Source organism: Callorhinchus milii, unplaced genomic scaffold (assembly GCF_018977255.1).
Source record: "Callorhinchus milii isolate IMCB2004 unplaced genomic scaffold, IMCB_Cmil_1.0 Scaffold5, whole genome shotgun sequence".
NCBI classification, from domain to species: domain Eukaryota; kingdom Metazoa; phylum Chordata; class Chondrichthyes; order Chimaeriformes; family Callorhinchidae; genus Callorhinchus; species Callorhinchus milii.
The window spans coordinates 68,968,547-68,984,066 of NW_024704746.1; the positions used below are offsets into that span (position 1 = coordinate 68,968,547).

The window sequence follows — 15,520 nt, forward strand, 5'->3', positions numbered from 1 at the left end:
AGCTCTGTCTCTCTGTTACTATCTCTAATACAGACACCCCCCACTGGAGCTCTCTACTCTCACCCCATTCCCCGCTCTCTCTCTCTCTCCCCATCGTGTCTGTGCTGGGGTTCGCTCCCCCACCGGAGCTCTCTACTCTCACCCCATTCCCCGCTCTCTCTCTCTCTCTCTCTCTCTCTCCCCATCGTGTCTGTGCTGGGGTTCGCTCCCCCACTGGAGCTCTCTACTCTCACCCCAGTCCCCACTCTCTCTCTCTCTCTCTCCCCCCATGGTGTCTGTGCTGGTTCAGGAACAGTGATCTGAAGCTGATTAGAGTTTGTTCCTGTCCTGGTCTCGACACTGTGCGGGAGAATGAGGAGCCTGTGGGTCTCCCAGCGGCTGGCGGCAGCCCCCCGCCCCCCCCCTTCAGCAGTCACGCACACACTCACGCCTCCTCGCTTATTATTTAATTCACCAAAAGATATTTTTCTTTAAACAATCTCCAAGGACTGTGTATCTGTGTGTCTGAGCGGTGTGACTGCCTGTTCCTGTGTCTCTCCGTCGCTGGCTGGCTCTCCGTGAGCCCGGGCTGTGTGTGACGGGGTGAGCAGTGAGGGGGTGGAGGGGGACGGATTGCCTTGCCCCGGTTTCCATGGTAGTCAGTGTGCAACGCTGCATTGTTCCCATCCAGCGGAGGAGACAAGGCTGAGAGAATCTGTCCACCTTGTGCCGTCACAGTGAAAGCTGCATTCCTTTACTGTTTGCTGAGATAGAAAAAGGGAGCGAGAGAAACCGAGAGATAGCGCGAGAGGGGGGGGTGCCTAGCCATGATGGCTATACTGCCTGTGGTGCTAAGAGCTTGTGTGGGGATAACAGAAGTCGTGCTGAGACGTGTCAGCCCCGTGGTAAAGGACTGTAACCACTCCTAGCTCCTAGCCTGGCTTGGCTTGGCTTGGCTTGGCTCAGAGCGCCATGAAGAAGTTTGGCTCCACACGCAGCCTGAACAAGATCCTGCAGCAATGTAACGATTCGTGTGCAGACTACGACGAGATCCAGGCCGTGGAGAGGAAATGGCACCTTCACCTGGGCAGTGCCCGCAGAGTCCTCACCAGAAAGTCCAAACTCTCTGCTCTCTTTGTTTCAGCTCCTCCACCCCCAAAGAGAGCGCCCAGCACCACCCTGACCCTGCGATCCAAGTCCATGACCGCTGAGCTGGAGGAGCTAGGTAAGCCTTCGCCTAACTAACCAACCCTCCTCACCCTTACCTCTTACCCCAACACTGCCCCCAACCCTCTCCCTAACCCCAACATTGCCCCAACCATTGCTCCCTCACCCCAACACTGTCCCCAACACTGCTCCCTGTCCCCAACACTGCTCCCTGTCCCCAACACTGGCCTCAACCCCAACACTGGCCCCTACCCCAACACTGCTCCCTGTCCACAACACTGCTCCCTGTCCCCAACACTGCTCCCTAACCCCAACACTGCTCCTTAACCCCAACACTACTCCCTAACCCCAACACTGCTCCCTAACCCCAACACTGCTCCCTAACCCCAACACTGCTCCCTAACCCCAACACTGCTCCCTAACCCCAACACTGATCCCTGCCCCCAACACTGCTCCCTAACCCCAACACTGGCCCCAACACTGCTCCCTGACTACACAACTCGCTCCATCCTGTGCTGCACGTGTGTGTGTGTGTGTGTATCTGTGTGTCAGTGTGTTGTGTACTTGTGTGTCAGTGTGTTGTGTACGTGTGTGTCAGTGTGTTGTGTACGTGTGTGTCAGTGTGTTGTGTATGTGTCAGGATGTGTGTGTGTTCTGTTTAGAGCGTTTGGATGTCAGACCTGTGAGTTCACAGTTAGTGAGTTTCTGTCACTGAACCACTGACAGCACAAACCGTCACAGTAACGATGTCCACGCTGAAGAGTTTGAATTGAGACATTATTTTAGAGTGAGTGAGCGACTGAGTGACTGAGTGAGCGAGTGAGTGAGCGAGCGAGTAGGTGACTGAGTGAGTGAGTGACTGAGTAAGTGAGTGACTGAGTGAGATGAAGTGACGAGAATCCACGAGGGATGGATTGACACGGCCTATTTTGGGATGTTGTATGCGGTGGGGACTGAGTGCCGGAAGTAATTAGTCCCTCCGCTCCGCAATACACTATCGGAATCAGGTTGGTTCAGGCACACACTCAGTGAGTCACACTGACTCACACACACCCATACACGAGCTCACTGTCACACACACACACCCACACAGACACCCATACACGAGCTCACTGTCTCACACACACACACACACCCATACACAAGCTCACTGTCACACACACCCATACACTAGCTCACTGTCACACACACACCCATACACGAGCTCACTGTCACACACACCCATACACTAGCTCACTGTCACACACACACACCCATACACTAGCTCACTGTCACACACACACACCCATACATTAGCTCACTGTCACACACACACACCCATACACTAGCTCACTGTCACACACACACACACACACACACAGACACCCATACACGAGCTCACTGTCTCACACACACACACACACACACCCATACACAAGCTCACTGTCACACACACCCATACACTAGCTCACTGTCACACACACACCCATACACGAGCTCACTGTCACACACACCCATACACTAGCTCACTGTCACACACACACACCCATACACTAGCTCACTGTCACACACACACACCCATACACTAGCTCACTGTCACACACACACACCCATACACTAGCTCACTGTCACACACACACACACACACACACCCATACACTAGCTCACTGTCACACACACACAGACACACACACACGCACACAGACACCCATACACTAGCTCACTGTCACACACACACACACACACACACACACCCATACACTAGCTCACTGTCACACACACACCCATACACTAGCTCACTGTCGCACACACCCATACACTAGCTCACTGTCACACACACCCATACACTAGCTCACTGTCACACACACCCATACACTAGCTCACTGTCTCACACACACCCATACACTAGCTCACTGTCACACACACCCATACACACACACTCATACACTAGCTCACTGTCTCACACACACACACACACACACACACTCATACACTAGCTCACTGTCACACACACACACACTCATACACTAGCTCACTGTCACACACACACACTCATACACTAGCTCACTGTCTCACACACACCCATACACTAGCTCACTGTCACACACACCCATACACTAGCTCACTGTCTCACACACACCCATACACTAGCTCACTGTCACACACACCCATACACTAGCTCACTGTCTCACACACACCCATACACTAGCTCACTGTCACACACACACACTCATACACTAGCTCACTGTCTCACACACACCCATACACTAGCTCACTGTCACACACACCCATACACTAGCTCACTGTCTCACACACACCCATACACTAGCTCACTGTCACACACACCCATACACTAGCTCACTGTCTCACACACACCCATACACTAGCTCACTGTCACACACACACATGCCCATACACTAGCTCACTGTCACATACACACACCCATACACTAGCTCACTGTCTCACACACACACATGCCCATACACTAGCTCACTGTCACATACACACACCCATACACTAGCTCACTGTCTCACACACACACATGCCCATACACTAGCTCACTGTCTCACACACACCCATACACTAGCTCACTGTCACACACACACATGCCCATACACTAGCTCACTGTCTCACACACACCCATACACTAGCTCACTGTCTCACACACACACATGCCCATACACTAGCTCACTGTCTCACACACACCCATACACTAGCTCACTGTCACACACACACATGCCCATACACTAGCTCACTGTCTCACACACACCCATACACTAGCTCACTGTCTCACACACACACATGCCCATACACTAGCTCACTGTCACATACACACACACACACACCCACACACGCCAATACACTAGTTCATTGTCACACACACACACACACACACCCATCACCAATAGCATTTCTTAACTGAGGAATCTCCCGAGAGGCTGGCGTTTGTGTGACATTCCCTCTCCCTCACCGTCCAGCGCTGACATTCCCAGGTGGACTCAGCGCTACTGAGTCCCAGTAGCTATCTACAATAACAACAACTTGCATTTATACAGCATCTCAGAGCACTTAATAGTAGCGTCGCTTGACTTTATGTAAAGCCGTTGGGGGTGGGGGGGTTGGGGGGTAGGTGACCGTGCTCAGTCGAAGAGGAAGGCCTTCAGGTGTGATCTGAAGATGAGGAGGAAGCAAGACGGGGAGATTGAGGCAGAGTTCCATGGTTTGTGGAGTAGTGGAATGGAGGGGATGTGTGACAAGCAGGAGGCCAGAGCCGATTGAGGCAAAGGCGGCAGCCAGTGGAGTGGGGTATAAGCAGGTTGGAGAAGTAGGCAAGGGATTTGCACCACATTTGTGATTTGTTTGTGTACCTGTCTGTGTGTGTTGATGTGCTTGGCGAGGGCCTGTCTCTCTCCCTCCATCACTGTGTCCTAATGTTCCAATTTACTCTCTCATTCTTTTCTTTCCAAGCCTCTGTACGGAGGAGAAAAACTGGTATGTATTGCTGAGTGTCTGTGCTGGGGTTGGACCATTCGGCACATCTCCTCCCACTCTGCTCTGGACGTCCCAGCTGAGCCTGGAGACCTGCAAGTGTTGAGAAGCAGAGATCTTTTTGCTGTTTACAAAATCATAAATCAGGAGGCGGCCTCTTCACAAACCACTGGTTTAGTGCCAAGGGATCCTTAAAATCCACAATTATACATAGGCTAGTTCCCTGAGCGCTTGACTGTGGTGGAGCACAACGCCAAGCCAGGGGGAGGTGACCATAGGCACGGTCAAGGAGGAAGGTCTTCGAGCACAACCTGAAACTGAGGAAGGAAGGGGCAGGGAGGAGGGATAGAGGAAGAGTGTTCCAGAGTTTTTGGGGTGTAATGGCTGAAATGGCCGATGGTGGAATGAAGGGTACGAGGGACATGCAGAAGGCTGGAGCCAGTCGAGCGGAGGCAGCAAGTAGTGGGTTGGGGAGTAAGGAGGTCGGAGAGGTAGGGAAGTGCTAGGGCATGAACGCTGGTGGCAGTAGGGGCTGGTTTGACAAATTGAATCAAGTTCTTTGATGAAATCAGTGAGAGAATAGAAAAAGCTATCACTGGGGTGGAGTTTCAGGAAGCTTTTGATAATATGGCACATTAGAGGCTCGTTAGCAAAATGAAGGTGTAGAGTATTAATGGCCAGGTATCAGCGTAGGCAGAGAATAGGGGAAAGAATAGGGGGTGAGAGATGAGAGGGAGTTTATTCACAATGGAGACATGTAAATAGTGTTGTCCCAGGGGGCAGTGTTAGGACCGCTGCTTTCCTCCATTGACTGTTTATAAATGATGTGGAGTCTGGAATAAGCGACACAATTTTTAAGTTTGTAGCTAACAGTGAAGACAACAACAACAAATTACATTTACACACAGCCTTTCACGTCGCAGGACATCCCAAGGCTGGGACAGTCAGGGATTTGGACCCAAGATGGGGGAGGATTAGGGTTAAGGGAGGGTAGATGTAGGAGGATAGCCGAAGGCGCTGTCGAAGAGGAGGGTCTCGAGACAAGCGTTGAAGGAGGCAAGGGACTGGGATGGAGTTGCAAAATGTGGGGCTGAAGGACAGATCGCCAATGGTGGAGTGGGCCGGGCGGGGGATGTAGAGCAGCCCGGAGCCTGCTGAGCGGAGGGAGCGGATAGGTTGATATGGCCTAGTAGATTGGGCAGAGAGACGGCAGATTAAATCCAATACAGAAAAGTGTGAGGTTACAGGGAGGAATAAGGAGAGGAAGTGTACACTAAAGGGGGAAAGATTAAGAGAAGAGTAGCAGACCTGGGTCACCGTACATAACTTCATAAAGCTGGGAGGGCAGGTGGGCACGGCTGTGAAGGCAGGTGGTGGGACCCTAGGTTTATAACAAGTGACACTGAATATAAACTAGGAGGTGATCACACTCACTGTATAAATCGTTACTTAGTCCACGGTGAGAGGATTGTGCTCAGTCCTGGCCATTCAATGTAGGAAGGACGCAGGCCGTAGAGAGGCTGCAGGAGATTTACTGGATGAGACCAGGGATGGGGGAGACCCACGAGCAGAGACTGGAGGAAACAACCAGTTGTTAGTGTTGTCAGTGGGACAGAGAAAGCTGAGGGAAGAGCTGATGGGGGTTGTGAAAGGGGAGGTTTGATTGAGTCGATGGCTGTCAGTGTGAGATAGTGACAGAGGCCGTCAGTGTGAGCTAGTGAGTGAAGGGCGAGGTTAGGAGGAAGGTTTCCGCACACAGAGCCGTTAGCATGTGGGATGTCAGCCGGGGGCCGCGGTCCAGGCAGGATCCGGATTAGCTTTGAAGTGAGAGCGAGATGGAGATGTAAAAAGGAACAGTGTGCAGGGAGTGTGTGTGTGTATGTGTGTGGGGGGGGGGGGGGAGTGCAGCAGCACCCGCACTGAATGGCCGTCCTCTGTAATGAAATCTGTAGGAAGTTGGATGGGTCAATGGTCTACTCCTGTCTAAAGTAATATCTGAGGTGCTATCTTGCTGTCTCTGATGTCATTCTCTCTCTCTGCGTCTCTTTCAGAAAAGCTGGATGAGATCCTGGCGGCGGCCGATCGCTCGGCCAGGCCGGAGAACGTGGCAGCCGATTCACGAGCAGCGACCGTCAAACAGCGACCCACCAGCAGGCGCATCACCTCAGCCGAGATTAGCGTGAGCCGACTTCATATCACACACAGTCACAGGCAAACACCGACAAACACAGTCACAGGCGACCACAGACAGACAGAGTCACAGGCAAACACCGACAGGCACAGTCACAGGCAAACACCGACAGACAGTCACAGGCAAACACAGACAGACAGTCACAGGTAGGCACAGACAGACAGTCACAGGTAGGCACAGACAGACAGTCACAGGTAGGCACAGACAGACACGGGAACAGGCAAACAGTCAGACACAGTCACAGTCAGGCACAGGCACAGATACAGGCAGTTGTGTTGCAGACTCTCTCTTTCTCTCTCTCACTCTGTTGCTGACTCTCTCTCTGTGTTGCTGACTCTCTCTCTGTGTTGCTGACTCTCTCTCTCTGTGTTGCTGACTCTCTGTGTTGCTGACTCTCTCTCTCTGTGTTGCTGACTCTCTCTCTCTGTGTTGCTGACTCTCTCTCTGTGTTGCTGACTCTCTCTCTCTGTGTTGCTGACTCTCTGTGTTGCTGACTCTCTCTGTGTTGCTGACTCTCTCTCTCTGTGTTGCTGACTCTCTCTCTGTGTTGCTGACTCTCTCTGTGTTGCTGACTCTCTCTGTGTTGCTGACTCTCTCTGTGTTGCTGACTCTCTCTGTGTTGCTGACTCTCTCTCTGTGTTGCTGACTCTCTCTGTGTCGCTGACTCTCTCTGTGTCGCTGACTCTCTCTCTGTGTTGCTGACTCTCTCTGTGTTGCTGACTCTCTCTCTGTGTTGCTGACTCTCTGTATTGCTGACTCTCTCTCTCTGTGTTGCTGACTCTCTCTGTGTTGCTGACTCTCTCTGTGTTGTGGATCCTCATGCTCTGACAGTGTGAGGGCTGTTTTTCCTTATTGGTCTCTTGTTCTGATTTCAGTCACTGTTCGAGCGCCAGGGAATGGCTTCAAAATCAACATCACCAACTATCCCAGAGAAACCACACATCCCAGTTCCTAAAGTAATGTCCCGGACAAAATCCATAGGTGAGCCCAGTGGAGGCTGTGTGGCCCCTGTGTCAGGCCTCAGTCTCTCTCCAAGACACTGCTGATGACAATATAATAATCCTTAATAATACTTGCATTTGATATAGCGCTTAATCACGTGATTGAGACGTCTCAAAGCACTTCGCAGAATATATTGCTGCTTCGAACACCTTCTCTCACACCCATTCTCACACTATCTCTCTCATTGTCTCTAAAACTGTCTCTCACACCCACTCTCACTGTCTCGCACATCATCTCTCACACACATTGTCTCTCTCACTGTTTCACATCCACTCTCACACTTTTTCACACACCCTTTTTCACACCCACTCACACTGTTTCACACACCCTCTCTCACATCCACTCTCACACTCTCACACAACTTCTCTCACACCCACTCTCACACTGTCCCTCTCACACACCCTCACTGCCTCACATCGTCTCCCCTCTGCCCTGTAGGTGCCTCTGAGGATGATAGACTGTCGGTAGCTGCAGCTGAGGGGCGTTTCCTGCGCAGCTCATCAATGCAGGATACCCTGCGAGAGGGGCTGGGGATTCCCCCTCCTCCCCAGATAGCCCCCCCGCCACCACCCTCCACCTACCTGCTGGACACGGGACCCCCACCTCCGTTCTCCCCGCCACCCCCCCCAGGACGGTCATACGACAACGTGCGATCCAGCTTTAAACCCAACACAGAGGCCAAGGTCCACGGGGCTCAGGCGCTGGTCAGCACGGCAGAGGTGTACGAACCGGCCAAGACCACTCTGGCCCCGGTGGAGAGGCAGAGGAGAGCTCGCTCCATGATCATTCTCCAGGACTCCTCCTATTACCCTGTGGAGGCTGCGGACATCCCCCGGCCCAGCCCCTCCCCCACCCCTCAGGAGAAGAGCAAAAGGAAAGCCAAGATTGTAGATAACCCCTACGCCAACGTCGGCCAGTTCAGCGTTGGCCTCTTCGCCCCAGCAAAGCCACTGCGTAAGAAGAGCCCCCTGGTCAAGCAGGTCAAGGTGGAGGACGCTGTGGAGAGAGCATCAACCATCTCCGCCAGCGCCAGTGCCAAGGAATCACTGCTGGCGAGCGCCAAGTGGATCGCGCAGTACACCGGCAAGGAGTATGAGCTGTTGCAGAGAGAGGAGGCCAGGAGGCTGCTGGAGGAGGAGCAGGCTGCGGGCAGCCCCTTCGCGGACGCCATCGCTGGCGCTGTGCGAGACCGGGAGAAAAGACTGGAGGAGAAGAGGAAATCCACCATCTTCCTCTCGGTGGGCGCCATCGAGAGCACAGCACCACCCAGCACGCCAGCCCTGCAGCAGTCCCGCTCGGTGGACGAGAGGCTCCTGAGCAGCAGCGAGGGCTCACGCTCGCCCATCCCCTCGCTTCGGCCGCCCCAGAGCATCCCCATCACCTTCATCCACCCGCTGACCGGCAAACCCCTGGACCCCAACTCACCCCTGGCACTTGCGCTGGCCGCGAGGCAGCAGGCGCTGGTGGCTGAGACTAAACAACAGCTGGTGGGCGAGGGCAGCGAAGCCCTCAGGTCCCTAGACAGGACCACCCCCCTCTTCACTGAGCTACAGGGCAAAGAGGCCAAGAGGCCAGAGGCAGGGGGGCTCACCTCACCCCCCTTCTCACCAGAGGGACAAAGTGGCTACAGCCTGATCACCGGGCCGGCCGGCACCAAGCACCAGAGAGCAGCTGTAAGCACCCTGAGGAGAGAGGCCGAGAAGCTTCAGAGAGAGGAGAAGAAGGTGGAAGATAGGAAGAGTTTGCTCATTAACATCGTGGACACTTCACAGCAGAAAACAGCAGGGCTGGTCATGGTCCACGCCACCAGTAATGGCCAACAGGCAGAACTTCAAGACATTGCGCCAGCGCCTGTGAGCGCCTTGAAGCCATCACCACCATCGCCTCAGCTGCTCGCAGCCGACAACCAAACGTCCCCATCACCAGCCACTGTGTCCGAGCCCCCCACTCCCCCAGTGCCCACAAAGACACAAGCCCAGGGCAGCTCTGATGAGGACGTGGAGCCGTACAATGTCTCGCTGCCTCCGCCTCTCTCCTCCAGCGATGAAGAGACCCGGGAGGAACTGGCCAAAATAGGAGTGGTGCCACCTCCCAATGAGTTTGCCAATGGCCTGTTCTGCCCTGTGCTGGCTGTGCTCAGTGCTGCCCCCTGTGCTGGACCTCGCACTCTAACCCCCTCCGCCACTGCAATGCCCCCCTCAGGGAAGCCACCGCCCGCCCCAGGCTCCGAGACCACCGAAGCCAACGTGGACTCGGGTGTGGAGGAGATCGAGACCCGAAGCTGCAGCGACCACCACCTGGAGACCACAAGCACCGTGTCCACAGTCTCCAGCATGTCTACGCTGTCCTCGGAGAGCGGAGAGCCCCTCGACACCTACACCTCCTTCGCCGACGGACAGACCTTTATCCTCGAGAAGCCTCCAGTGCCTCCAAAACCAAAGTTGAAGTCCCAACTCAACAGAGGAGCAGTCACATTCAGGGACCCTCTCTTGAAGCAGACCTCAGACAGTGAGCTTGTTGCCCAACATCACACGTCCGCGCTGCTCCCCGGCGTCGGGCGGTCTCGCTACCTCATGCAGAGAAAGTCCAAGCTATGGGGAGATCCCATCGAGCCGCGGCCCCCTCAGATGGCCGAGGGCAGCAAACGTACTGTAATCAGCGAGCTGAGCTCCAGGCTTCAGCAGTTATCCAAGGACACTCACTCACTCGGGGACGAGCCCATCGGGACTACACTAGATACAGGAAGGAAGTCACCGGTGGTCACATCACGGTAAGGTGGTTTAGCCGTACCCCAACCCAGGTCACTCACTCTGCACCCCCAAAGTTGGTCTCTCACTCTGCATACCCCAAAACTCAGGCCTGTCTGAATACCCCCAAACCCAACCTCTCACTCTGTACCCCCAAACCCAGCCTCTCACTCTGTAACCCCAAACCCAGCCTCTCACTCTGTACCCCCAAACCCAGCCTCTCACTCTGTACCCCCAAACCCAGCCTCTCACTCTGTACCCCCAAACCCAGCCTCTCGCTCTATACCCCCAAACCCAGCCTCTCAGTCTGTACCCCCAAACCCAGCCTCTCAGTCTGTACCCCCAAACCCAGCCTCTCACTCGGGTACCCCCAAACCCAGCCTCTCACTCGGGTACCCCCAAACCCAGCCTCTCACTCGGGTACCCCCAAACCCAGCCTCTCACTCGGGTACCCCCAAACCCAGCCTCTCACTCGGGTACCCCCAAACTCAGCCTCTCACTCTGCACCCCCAAACCCAGCCTCTCGCTCGAGTACCTCCAAAACAAGACTCTTGGTTGCAGTGCACTGTCCTGAGAGCGGGGGGATTTCTAGGCCTCAGGACTTGGAGTTGTCTCTCCACAAGAGCCGAGCGAGCACAGGGCAGGTCAGGTCTCTCCTGCTCCCATCTCACATTAAACATCTCCAGAAGGAGCAGCGGGTCTGCAGGCAGCCGAGGGCAGCACACGCCAGGCACATCCCTCCACTCTCAGACACTCTCAATTTCCTCTCAAGCCACAAGGTCTCCAATACCACTGTCAATCCCTTGAGCTGGGGTAGCAGAGTCAGAGGTCAGACTGCATTCACTCACTGGAGGTGTGCAGCATGTGAGGAGAGCTCTGTAGACATGGTAATACTGGGTTATATACTAGTGGGTGACTGACACAAGCAGAAACCCATCACTGTGATCAGTCGAGTGTCTTAACACACACAGAAACCCATCACCATGTTTAACAGTCTCCAAACCAGACTGAGAGTTCCACATATGTATGTCACCTATAAATAGGAAGTTCCCCATGTTTGGATGAGAGGTCTGTGATACACAATAACAACAACTTGCATGTATATAGCGGACGACAGGCTGGATAGCATCTGGGAGCAATGTTATTCAGAATAACGTTGATAATGAGATGGAAATCTGTACATCTCAATCTGTGCTGGAAATTCCCACTGGAGCTCTCTACTCTAATCCTATTCCCTGCTCTCTCTCCCCGTCATGCTGTGCTGGGGCTCGCTCCCCCACTGGAGCTCTCTACTCTAACCCCAATCCCTGCTCTCTCCCAGTTCCCTTTTATATCCTTAGTCACGTCCCTTTTAAATGTTCTGTTCTCAGCCTCAGCGTTTTTTTTGTGAAAATGCTTCATGTGCTAGTGACGCTCAGTGTGGAAAAAACATTGTCTAACCTGCACTTAACTATCCCAGGAACAATACCCAGTTAATAATGAAATAGCTTAAAGTAGTATTTTCCCTCTGATAACTAATTGTGGCCCAGGCTGTCAGCAGGCAGCAGGTTATTCCTATATAAACTGATTTCCTCTTTTCCCTGGAATCATGCCTCTGGAGCACACTGAAGATGTGGCAAATAACAAGATCCAAACTGCACCTGCAGGCAAGACTTTAATTATTTACACTCACATAACCTGATGTGCTGACAAGCTCCCCCAACACAACAGTTGCCACCAGCAAGCACTTCTTCCCCTGACACAGGCCACTGTGTAAACCTGCGCAGCACACTGATGTTGTCTCAGAGCAGTTTGCAAGCAAAATAAAGCTTGCATCACTCATAGCTTGGTGAGATGTTAACCTGCACACCGCTATCTGCCGGTCAAAGCCAAGACAGTCCTCCTCCATATCACAAATTATCTCCTAACAACAGAGATCAGAGGCCCAGTGGGGGAGCGAGCACCAACACAGACACGATGGGGAGAAAGCAGGGAATGGGTTAGAGTAGAGAGCTCCAGTGGGGAGCGAGCCCCAGCACAACAACAACAACAACAAGATTCCATTTATAAAGCGCCTTTCACGTCAGGAGGACGTCCCAAGGCGCTGCACAGTTGGGTCATGACCCGAGCAGGGGGAAATGGTCAGGGGAGGGGAGGGAAGGGAGGGAGCGAGGAGGGGGGAAATGGTCAGGGTGAGGGGAGGGAAGGGAGGGAGCGAGGAGGGGGAAGAGAGTCGAGAGGGGAGCTGAAGGCACAGACACGATGGGGAGAGAGAGAGAGAGCAGGGAATGGGGTTAGAGTAGAGAGCTCCAGTGGGGAGCGAGCAGGTATTTGCCGCCTGTCTATAAATGGGCAGCACACAGTGCTGTATGTAGCCACATTGCCACATTAGACAACATTTAAAGCACTATTGCTGAGTCAGGTGAGTAGCCATAGACTGTAGTTAAGACCAGTATGGGACACAATTCTGTGTGTCTAGCAGACACGACCCAATTCACTGAATGCCTATATCAGTATGATCACAAAGCTCCTATTGGCGATGACAGTATGGGGCATTCCAGCTCCATTACACCCACCTGAAACCTGGACACTGAAGTGAGGATATGGCCCAGTGCGAGCTAACATCCACAGGGGACAGTATGGACGTGAAGATTGGCTCTGTGTTGAGCGTGCTGTCAGCAGTGCATGTCTGGGTCCCAATGAACTCACACTGCACACCCTGGCAGTGGACAAGAGGAGCCTCTGGAGGATGTCCGAGTCTGGGAATGTTGTGAAGTGTAACCTGCTGGGCAGTGAGTGCGAGGGCACAGAACATTTCCACATAATTGAGTGTCTGAGGCTCCACCAACAGAGAGGGTAAAGGACAGAGCAGCAGATGGCCAGTAACACAGCATTGAGGGGCTGAGAATCTGACGGTGACCTGTGTTGGGGGGCGGTGGGGGGGGGGGTTCTCATTGTTGTGTGGGCTCAGTAGGTGCTGGCCGTCTTCTGCTCGTTTCTCAACTGAAGATGAGTAAGACGGAGAGTACGTCCGCGGCACAACAGGGTGAGGCCAGTCACTCCACCATTCAACAACAATAACAAATGACACTTTCACGTCAGGAGCACTTCCCAAGGCGCTGGACAGACAGGGATCCACACCCAAGTTGGTGGTTGGGATCAGCACGCAGCATTCAGATGGTTACCACACCGCGTGTGATAAACTTGGGGATTATCTCACAGCCTGTGATAAAGTGGTTATTTGTTTGAGACATCTCAACACCAACTTGCACTTACACAGCTCACCTCACGCAGAGTAATAGCCCAGAGCGCTTGATGCCGAGCCGGGGGGAGGGGGGAGGTGACCGTCAGCACAATCGAAGAGGAAGGTTTCAAGTGCAACCTCAAGATGGGGAAGGAGGGGGCAAGGCAGAGGGTTCCAGAGTCTCGGGGCATAGTGGCTGAAAGCGCAGCCACCAATGGTGCAACTGAGAGCATGAATGACAAGCAGGAGGCCGGAGCATGTGGTGAGGCCGGAGCACGTGGTAAGGCACTATATCAAATCTAAGGATTATTATTATTATCTCACCTCCTGGGATAAGTTGGTTATCTGATACCCTGTGATATTGTTGAGGTGGGTCATTGCTGACCTGCCAGTGATCAGTCTGACCGGCTATGCTGGGGCAGCAGACTGTCAGGAGATGGAGAGAGAGCTGTACATTTACGTGTCTCTAATGGTTGGGACTCAGGTTTTTAAAGTCAAGGATCAGCCTGGCTGCTGTCAATGTGACCCATCCTTCACTGCTCACATAAACCAATGTACAGTCACGGCTGGGTGTGGGTGGCTCCGCACAGCACAGCAATACCCAGCATCACACATTACTGTGTCTCGTCGCTGTTTGTTTGTCGTCTGTATCAATCAGTGGCTGGAAACTGCCTTCAACCTTTGTCTTCCTACAGATCTGAATGTCAGAGCGGAGACTGCGTCCCTTAGTGTTTGTACTCTAGGGTAACGCCCCTTGTTTTATACCTCTGTGCCGCGGGTCACACACTAACTCACTTAGCACGAGCCCACTCAGCTTCTCACCCACTGACTCGCACACCGGGCACCATAACCTCCCTGTGTTTACCGTGACCGTTACCCTGTATCTGAGCGAGCAAACCCAATTCTGCCAGGGTTAGCTCCAGCTGTTAACCCTTCCACACACCCTGGGGCTATGGGTCCCCAAGCCTTGACTCTAAAGTCGGATGTGTTCCTCCAGAGAGAGAGTGCAGTGCGCATTCCATTCCTAACACATTGAGATTTCCACTTGTAAGTGGCAGGCATATGTGGAACTCTTAGTCTGGTTTGGAGACAGAATCATGATGGGTTTATGCGTGTCAGACACTCAGCTGATCAAACAATAAGCTTTCTACTCTTCTATCTCTTTATTTCCCTGTCTCTTTATCTTCCTCGCTTTCTACTATCATCTGTCTCGCTCTATTCATCTCTCTCTCTGTCCTTCTTGATTGCTCTCTCTCTCTTTGTCTTTCTGTCTCTCTCGGTCAGTCTTCCTTTCAATTTCTCTGACTTTCTATGTATCTATCTTTCTCTCTGTCTCTTACTGTTCTCTCTTTCTCAATCTCTTTCTGTGTGTGTCAGTATATCTCTCACTCTTCCTCTGAATGTGTTTCTCTGTGAGTGTGTATATACCTCTCCCTCTGTCATTAATGACCTCCGTTGCTGGCTGTCATTTGGGTATGGCTCTGCTATAGACACAGGGTAACGCTTGCCATCTCCCGGTAATTGGTATGTGCCGTCCTGCTGCCGCCTGCCCTCGGCACGGGCTCTGACACCTCACGCTGTGGCCCTCACTGCAGTGTAACCTCTTAATCCTTTCCATACACAGTGGTGTGTGCGGGGCTCTCCTCCAGTGACAGGGCAAGAAGTGAGGGTTGGAGCTGCACTGGGCCTGTGGGGGCCGAGCGAGTGGGGAGAGGAGCTGTTAGCTCACAACGCTTGTGTTTG

General features: G+C 53.3%; 1 protein-coding gene across 10 annotated transcripts in view; it reads left to right on the plus strand.

Annotated features, from left to right (window-relative positions):
• The window catches only part of shank3a (SH3 and multiple ankyrin repeat domains 3a), a 110,859-nt gene that overhangs the window by 90,331 nt on the left and 5,008 nt on the right, over positions 1 to 15,520 (plus strand). For 6 of the 10 annotated variants that reach the window (XM_042334877.1, XM_042334876.1, XM_042334878.1 and 3 more), the window contains 5 exons: positions 1,124 to 1,204; positions 4,594 to 4,617; positions 6,666 to 6,793; positions 7,681 to 7,786; positions 8,246 to 10,577. In XM_042334877.1, coding sequence (XP_042190811.1) covers positions 1,124 to 1,204; positions 4,594 to 4,617; positions 6,666 to 6,793; positions 7,681 to 7,786; positions 8,246 to 10,577 — 2,671 coding nt within the window. Of the gene's footprint in view, positions 1 to 1,123; positions 1,205 to 4,593; positions 4,618 to 6,665; positions 6,794 to 7,680; positions 7,787 to 8,245; positions 10,578 to 14,472; positions 14,651 to 15,520 lie in introns of those variants that run through there. The other 4 variants (XM_042334879.1, XM_042334880.1, XM_042334885.1 and 1 more) reach the window with 3 other exon arrangements.